Source organism: Citrus clementina, unplaced genomic scaffold (assembly GCF_000493195.1).
Source record: "Citrus clementina cultivar Clemenules unplaced genomic scaffold, Citrus_clementina_v1.0 scaffold_2, whole genome shotgun sequence".
Lineage (NCBI taxonomy): Eukaryota > Viridiplantae > Streptophyta > Magnoliopsida > Sapindales > Rutaceae > Citrus > Citrus x clementina.
In genome coordinates this window covers 16,830,367-16,839,445 of record NW_006262688.1, presented here as the reverse complement: position 1 = coordinate 16,839,445, position 9,079 = coordinate 16,830,367, and the positions used below count along the sequence as shown (strand labels likewise).

Sequence of the window (9,079 nt, the reverse complement as noted above, 5' to 3'; positions counted from 1 at the left end):
ATGCTTAGCAGCAATGCTCTCAGTTTTTGTAGAATTATTCCTAAGCTGTATTCTGTTGATGATGCTTCAGGTCTCTAAACAACAATCTTTTAAGTGGTGAATACCAGATGCCTTTCAGTCCCTTACAGGGTTGATCAATCTGTAGGTTCAATTAAATCAACATTGTTTTTTAAATATATATTTTTATTGATGGTTAATCGGTTCACTTATGTTCGTGCAGAGATTTATCTAGTAACAATTTGAGTGGGGAACTCCCTCCGTCTCTGGAAAATTTGTCGCAGCTGACAACACTGTGAGTTTTTTTCTCTTTTCATGGTTATTTTAGTGCACCTGTTATACCTTTATGTATAAATCTAACTTCTCGATTGACAGACATTTGCAGAACAATCAGCTGTCTGGGACCCTTGATGTCTTACAAGATCTTCCTCTCAGAGATTTGTACACTTCTTAACCTTGTCACATCTATTTTTTACGATTGAATTGTCGGTTTATACAGTGGTTAACAATCTGCATAACCGTATTCTATGGTATTGGGAATTTGTAGGATTTTTTTTTTGGCTTATCTTTTTTCTTTCTTTCACAGGAATATAGAGAATAACCTATTCTCTGGGCCAATACCAGAGAAAATGCTGCAGATCCCAAATTTCAGGTGAGATTCACAAATTTATGGTTTATATATGTGGAGAGCATTTATGCTGTTGAGTGTGACTTCCAATGGGGAAATAGGTTATTTCAGGGGTTTCTTTCGTACTGCTAAATTCATGGATTCTCTGAGTTTTTGTCATTTAGTTAAAATTAGAAATTTCTCAAAGGACATGCAGCTGGTAAGAATAGGCAAAAATGTTGATAATGGCTGCATGTGTCCTGATACACCACATGGAAATAAAATCATTCTGCTCAGACTGGCACATGTAAGCAGAAAGAATCCATAATGGGTTTAGTTATAGAGTGGCGCTAGACATCACATGATGACTGGCTGTTTGGCAACAAAAATGACGTGATATGACAAATGAGAACTTTGATGTCCTTGTGAGACTGCGATTTATGCTAGTAATTTGGTTACATTAATGTTTGACATGGTGAATTATTTTCCAATGCTGCAGCATTGATATATGCTCTATCCAGGTTGGAAACAGTAACTAAGTCTTTGAGGGTGTAAAATTTGTATATGCTGTGTTACCTGTAGTTTGAAAATGTGATATCTGTAATGCGTATTTGAAAATGTTTGATTTTACTTTGTGGTATATGGTTTTGTTTCTGACATTGAGATACACCTGCAGAAAAGATGGAAACCCATTTAACTCAACAGTTGCTCCATCAAGACCTCCTACATCCTCGGTAACTCCACCGCCTGCACCACCATTTTTTGGGCCACGACCTGTCTCTGGGTCATCACCGGTCTCTCGGACACCACCTTCTCAACACACACCTGGAAAACAGGCTGATGGACCAACTGCTTTAGAGGATTCAAATTCTGGAAAAAAAAAATCTTCGACAACTAAAAAAATTGTTTGGATATCAATTGCAGGAGTTCTGTTATTTGTAATTTTGGCATTGGTGTTTTTACTTTTTATGCCGAGGTGTATCAAAAGACGGGGTGAAGTGGACAGAATTTTCAAGCGGCATCAAGTTGGTGCATTTAGAGGCAACAACAGAGAGGAAGCCAGGGACAATGGGACCTTGGCCCTTCCAACCAATCAAATGGAGAAAGGCAAATAAAACTTGCTTTTAGTCACTCAGTTTTTATATGAGTTATGTGCTGCATTGTCAGGTTTGAAATCATTTTTATTGGTTGTGATTGGATCTTTTGAACTGCTCCAACAGATGCATCTGTGAAGCCGAAGGAGGATCATCGATCAGAGATGAGAAGAATGGGAGCCATTCCACATGCACAGAATGAACAAGAGAGAAATAAACAAAGGATGAGCACAATACCTAGACGGGATGATCATGAGATAGACATGAGTTCACTAGATATGATGATGATGCCACCACCACCTCCTCCTCCCCCACCTCCACCTCCTCCTCCTCCACCCCCTCCTCCACCACCTGTTGTAGAGAAGGTCATTGTAAAGCCAATTGTGCCCGCTGAAGGAACTGCTGTGAAGACTTCCACTAAAACTGCAAAACCTTTCACAACTGCAAGGTCTTTCACCATTGCATCCCTTCAACAATATACTAACAGCTTTTCTCAAGAAAACCTTATAGGTGCTGGCATGCTGGGGAGTGTTTATAGGGCACAGCTTCCTGATGGAAAGGTATAAATTCTTTAATTGGAAATTCATTAGTTTATAGCAAGTTCCTTTTGGTGATTGATTAAGTGAAACCCATCTTGGGCATTGAATTGTTGCTCTGTATGCTAGATCATTGGTTTTTTTTTTTCATCAGTTTTATTTCTATCTACTATTGCTGGACTGATATTACTAGTATGTTCCCAGATCATTTCTTTTCCTGTGTAGAACTTTGAATTTGTTCAATTTCTCTGTTTACTCTCACTTCCAACTAATTTCTGAATGGAAATTGTGATTGAGCTTGTATATGCAACTTTAAAATTCTAGATACATATTTCCTCTCACATGATGAACCTTTTGTTGTTAAACTGTCTTTGTATGCTTATGGGCATAGAATTTTAGTTCTGATGTGTGATCTTTGTGGATGCTTCTGCAGCTACTAGCAGTCAAGAAACTGGACAAGAGGGCTTCAAGTCAGCAGAAGGATGATGAATTTCTTGAACTGGTGAACAATATTGATCGAATTCGACATGCTAATATAGTCGAGCTCAAGGGTTACTGTGCAGAGCATGGCCAAAGGCTTCTTATATATGAGTATTGCAGTAACGGAACTCTGCAGGATATGCTACACTCAGATGATGAATTAAAAAATAATCTTTCGTGGAACACCCGCATTCGGATGGCACTTGGAGCTGCTAGAGCCTTAGAGTAAGTCAAGTAACTTCCAAGTGGGCATATTCTGCCCCAAAGTCCCAAACTAACTTCTCTAATTCAGGGATTCAAGATTTATCAGCTTCCTGGTTGATTCAGACTAGGTTTTCTTTTTTTTTTTTTTTAATTTTATCCTTGCTTAAGTGGCTAGGTTTGGTTATTACATGTCAGAAATATTAGAACATGATAGAGATAGATATATTTAGAAAATAAACAAGAAAAAAAATCAAATCTTTTATTATTTAAGGTTCAAACTTTTACTTCAAACAAAAAAAGTTTCAAACTTGTACACTTATACATACGTGTATGTGTGTGTGTATATATATATATATCCTTTCTCGTGAAAATTTATAGGTAAAGTGTATAAAAGATAAGATGAAAGACACGATACATGAGGTTTATACCAGGAAAAAAAATCTTGAAAAATCATAAAAGAGTCAGAAGGATACAATAAATTCAGCAAATGGTATAGCTATGGTGAACCATCCATCTAGACTGCAATGACTTATCTTCCAATTCCTCGTAGTGTAAACTTGAAAGCATAAAAATGAAATCCACTGGTGTTAGCTTATGTTTATGGGGATAGTAATTGAAATTACCCATTTCCGTGAATTAAATCAGGGATTGTGGGATGATGCAAAATATTTAAAACTATTTTTGCAGTTCTCGGATGATAAGATTGATATTTTAGGAAGTAGAGTTCCCAAATCTGTCAATGTGCTTAAGATACAACACATTTCAGGAATCATACTTTTAAACTGTTAATGCCAGTAAGATAAAAACATGTTTTGGTTGGTTTTCTTGTTTTATTTTTGCTCTGAAATGAACTATGCAGTCTTTCGATGGCTGATCTTGTTCATTACTTTGTATGAGAAGGTACTTGCACGAGATTTGTCAACCACCTATTGTACACAGAAATTTTAAGTCGGCCAATATTCTTCTTGACGATGATCTTGCTGTGAGTGTTTCTGATTGTGGTTTGGCCCCACTAATATCATCAGGCTCAGTTAGTCAGGTAAGTCATAATCTTACGATCATGAGGGCCGGTGGTGTTATGCATAGAAATTTCTGAACTTTTCCTGATTTGTACTAGCTTAGGTTTTGACATTTTCTTTTCCTTTTAGATTCATAGATTTGAACCTGAGCAAAATATTAACAGACTTGAATTCATAAGTTTGAATAATAATATTTTCTTTTAAATGATGACCAAGTGTTAGGGACCAGGACCAAGTGTTACATGTATATCCTTATAATTGTCAATAGCATATTGATTTATGTCTGACATATTGGAATGCTGCCAACAAGTTGAGAGATCTAAACCAAAAGTATCTGCATATTGATAACTTTTTAATATAACTTATTGAATATTATTTATAACAGCGTGAATAAATAAATTAGGATAATTTGTATGCTGCCAACAATACCAACTTCATGCAAAATGTATTTATATCTTACCTACATTAACTGGTTTAAAAGTAAGGTTCTCAAAACTTGTCTATGTCTTAACTACTTTTAACATGTTTATGGATTAGTTTTGTGGTTTGCTTGTCTAGAAGTGGTAAAGTTTTGATAGATTTTCAGGGTCTTGCTACAATGGAAAGTACAAATTTGACTTGCCAAAACAATACCCATTACTGGACTCTGTATTATTTCACACAAGCTTTAACCCCAACTTTTTGCTCTGGTCACTAGTTTTTTTTTCACTCTTTCAGCTCTATCATGTCTGAAACAATTTTACTTTCAGTTGTCAGGACATCTGCTAACAGCTTATGGTTATGGAGCTCCAGAATTTGAGTCAGGAATTTATACTTGTCAGAGTGATGTTTACAGCTTTGGGGTAGTTATGCTAGAACTCTTAACAGGCCGTAAGTCCTATGACAGGTAAAAGAAGTGAAACCATATTTAATTTACTTGTATGGACATAATTTGTCAGTTAAATAATATATGAACATCCTGTCTTAAATTTCTCACTTTAATGGTTTTTATCTTCTTAAAAATGCTTTCTAGAACAAGAAATCGCGGTGAGCAATTCCTTGTAAGATGGGCGATTCCCCAGCTTCATGACATTGATGCATTGTCCAGGATGGTTGATCCTTCCCTTAGTGGACAATATCCTGCTAAATCGTTATCCCATTTTGCTGACATTATTTCTCGTTGTGTTCAGGTGAGTGTTTCATTTTTGACTTCTATATGATGGTCATTAGGATTATTACTTTAATGTGTTAAGTTGCAACATGTTTTACTTGTGACATGGCAAAAACGATTCAGTTCATTTGCATATACGATGTAATTGTTTGTTTAAACACAGAAAAAAATGTTTTAGGATATACGGACATTCAGATCCTGAAATGCTTAAAATTATTACAAGACCAACTTACAGTGAATTTAATATCACAGGAGTAAGCAGATTACTTTCGTGGTTTACTGAATGATATATGTTTAAATTCATGATCTTAGACAATTGACAGTTCTGTAGAGGATGACGATGATTAGGTTATAAAATATGTGTAGCAGTGTTTTTGTCTTTTGTCCATCTAACCTTTGAGTGTATTTTGCAGTCTGAGCCTGAATTCAGGCCACCAATGTCTGAAGTTGTCCAGGATTTAGTAGACATGATACGGCGGGAGCGCTGCAGCAACGAATCACTTGGGGACTGATGTAAATTAGGAAATAAATGTAGTGGTTTCAGCTTGTGAATGGTGACGGTCCATAGATTTTGATTTGCCCTATTAACAATCAAGAAAAGCACACCTCCTGTAACGAGGCCGCAACAAATGCCCCTTGCTAACCACACCAACAGTTCACATCACGCTCTTAAGCTGACTGAGGTAATCGCTGCAGAACCTTATGAACCTTGACTGTGAACTGTGAGATTTTTCAGGCCAATGACTATTCATTCAGTTTTCCATTAGACTATACTCTGAAATGTACTGACCCCTATTGTTTCATCACTATTATTGGTTACCAATTCTTGTTGATAAAATTTGTTTGTGGTGTATCATAAAACATTGTAATGTATGTTTGATGTATTATAAACCCTTTTTTCATTATCCTCAGAACCTGGTAGGATCTGGTTATGAAACGCACTTGTTTGACAGTAAAATTGGTTAATTGCCGCAGGAGAGGTTGCATTGCCCATTTTTTTGTTGCTTTCAATCTGTTGCATGAATAAGTTGAGTGTATTTTGTTAATGGTAAAGGAGACATTTAAAGAGTTTTGAAGTGTGTTGAGAAATATTTCAAGTGCATCACTTTTCACAAAAGATATATCTGCCCCCCAATATTTATGTATGCTTTTCTCATTCTGCATGTAATCATATGAATCGATGCAGAATGCTAGGAATTTAGATTCTGTTTGAATAATCAAATTTCTAGAGTAACAATTGAGACGGAGTGGTTCATGTGGTTTATTTACTTTATTTTGAATTTGAGGAAAGATTGATCGCGGTTACAATTTGTATCGATTAAACAAGTTGTTGGAATTCACTAGTTAGTAGTTATTCTAGATGGTTTCATAAGCATTAAGCATAGCCATATGATGAGTTGAAAGGGGCAAAGCTTCGGAGGTGGGGAAAACCCGCTATGTTCTAGGAGCATTTTCCCACTCTTTTGAAATTCAAGTTCTCATTTGTAATGACAATCATGTCTCATGATAAGGATACTTGAGATTTTTCACTTCTATGAGTTTCCTTAATGTTGGATGTCTTCGAGGCAGGCAGCAATGAGAGTGTCTTGTAGTTGAGTAGGTGGCTAAGTAATGAGAACGAGCTTTTGATGTAAATAAACACAGTCGGCCTAAGACCATCTTAATTTTAGTGATAATTTTTATGTATTAGATGGGACAAGTTTAAGGGACATGATTTTAGATATAAGTTTATATATAAATGTTTTTGTTAGTTATTATATTATATTTCTTTAACAAGAATGATAAGAGTTATAAATAATTTTGTATAAACAAATATTTATAAATTAATGCAACATAAAGAGATAAAGAGATTGGTTGAAATGTAATAACTATTAATTTTTACAAGCAAAATTAATGGACCCCACATAACTCAAAAAATTCTCTCACCTGTTGTCTTGCATTGTATTCCTCCATCACTAAAATATTTTGGTGCTACAATTAATCAATCTTGAACTTCGAAATAAAAATCTATGTTGTTTCTTCAAATCAAAATCTTATATAATCACCCATTATTCCCTCCGTTGCCTAACCGTATAACTCCATGGAGATTCATAACTTTCTTAGAGAGAAGGTTAAAAGCTGGATATGCTTGATGGGGTTACTGTCTTTGGAACTCATTCTTTATTGGACCAACATTGAACTTCTGTCTTGGTCTGTTGCTCTAATCAATCAAAAATTCTATGTGAAGAACAATCACATTAGAGAGAATTCATCAAAATATCAGCGTATCATTTTCCAGATATGATTTTCCTCTTCTTTTTTCTTTTATCAAGAACTTGTAAAACCACTTTTTTTTTTTTTTCAACTTTTAGGGCACGTTTGGTTTCTGTTAAATTTCATAGAATTGAATTATTTTGGTACAAATACTACTAATTTTATGTTTGGTGCTAAAAAGTTAAATTGGATGAGCAAGTATGGGCTCACCACAAAATCCTCAATAGTGACAAAAACGTATCTTAGAGAGACCTTTGGGATTATTTTTTTTTCAAAGCTAGTATGTTATCCCAAACCACTTAATTTAAATGGAATACTTATCTACTATAATTATTTTTATTTATGTATTATATGAGTAATGCAACTTGTTTTTTTAACATTAAATTATAACATTGTTTTAAATTTATATATATACAATTATATTATCGCTAAAATAATTTTTATATAATTTATATTAAAATTTAAACTAATATCTAAATATTTAGTTAGATTTTATTTATTTTTAATTAATTTAATAAAAAATGATATATAGAATTTAATAAAAACTCCTATTATACCAAGCATGAGACATTACTAAATACAATACATAAGGGTGTTCGCAGATAAGATTTTATAGATTGGATATTAATCCTTATTTGATTTATGATTTTACAGATTATAAATTTTCAATTAAATCCAATCCATAGATTGGTAAATTCAATTCAAAGTCGATCCATGCATTTGCGGATCGAATGTGTGTTTGACCCAATTCATATTGAATCCACCATTTTGCTAATTAAAAATTTTTAGCTCTGTCCAATTCACAAGCTAATTAAATAAAAAATCTAATATAAAAATAATTTTACTACTTGTTAAATTCAAAATTAATTGTTTAAATAAAGCTATACTAGTACAATTACAGTTTCAAAATGTAATATAGCGAAGAAAAAAAAAATCTCATTTGTCTAGATCGATATATGACAAGATTGAAAAGTTTGAAAAGAAAGTAAGAAATTAAGCTTAATTACCTTAAGTGGCAAGGTGAAATGATGATGGCTCTGTGCATGCAACGGGATAGAGGTTTGGTATTATGTGCTAAAATGCTTTGATTGGCGTAGGGTTATTTATTTTGTTTTAGCATTTTTATTATTTAGAAAGCTATATTTGTTTATTTTATTATTTTTATTTTATAATATTATTGAGTAAGATATCACGTATCATTTGGTGCTAATGTAACTATTTATTTATTTATTTATTTTTTAGTAAGTAGTAATGCCATATTTAAATGTTTTATTTTTTTAATTAAATAAATATTTTTTATTTTTTTTATAGATTCGTTGATTTTTGTGGATTTACATAAATAAATCCATTTCTAATCTACAGACTGCGGATTTTTAAATTTTTAATTTAATCCAATCTATCAATTCACAGATTAAATTTTTGCATATAAGATTTTTGCGGATCAAATTGATTGACTAGATCATATTAGATTCTAAACACCCCTGTAATACAATCCAATCACATCCTATCATATATCCAATTTTATTCTGCATGTCAAACTTTCCCTTAAGACATAAAATTTAGAAAAGATAAGACAACAGAGGGGCAAAGAAAACTAGTAAAGAGTTTAAAGACAACAGAAGAAATTGAAAGAAAGGAGATATCTAGTAATATAAATGAAAAAAAGAATATTATAAGATATGTCCCACTCAATTTAAGTCATCAAAATAAGTATGATTTAATTGTTAAAAAATTGTGTA

General features: G+C 33.3%; 1 protein-coding gene across 1 annotated transcript in view; it reads left to right on the top strand.

Annotated features, from left to right (window-relative positions):
• Positions 1-6,045, top strand: part of LOC18052738 (protein STRUBBELIG-RECEPTOR FAMILY 3) — an 8,789-nt gene extending 2,744 nt beyond the window's left edge. Inside the window, 12 exon segments of the mRNA XM_024190807.1 lie at positions 71-99; positions 102-141; positions 221-292; positions 373-438; positions 584-649; positions 1,281-1,711; positions 1,825-2,258; positions 2,668-2,939; positions 3,819-3,957; positions 4,687-4,823; positions 4,950-5,106; positions 5,501-6,045. Coding sequence (XP_024046575.1) covers positions 71-99; positions 102-141; positions 221-292; positions 373-438; positions 584-649; positions 1,281-1,711; positions 1,825-2,258; positions 2,668-2,939; positions 3,819-3,957; positions 4,687-4,823; positions 4,950-5,106; positions 5,501-5,599 — 1,942 coding nt within the window. The 3' untranslated portion in view covers positions 5,600-6,045.
• Positions 6,046-9,079: the final 3,034 nt, after the last annotated feature.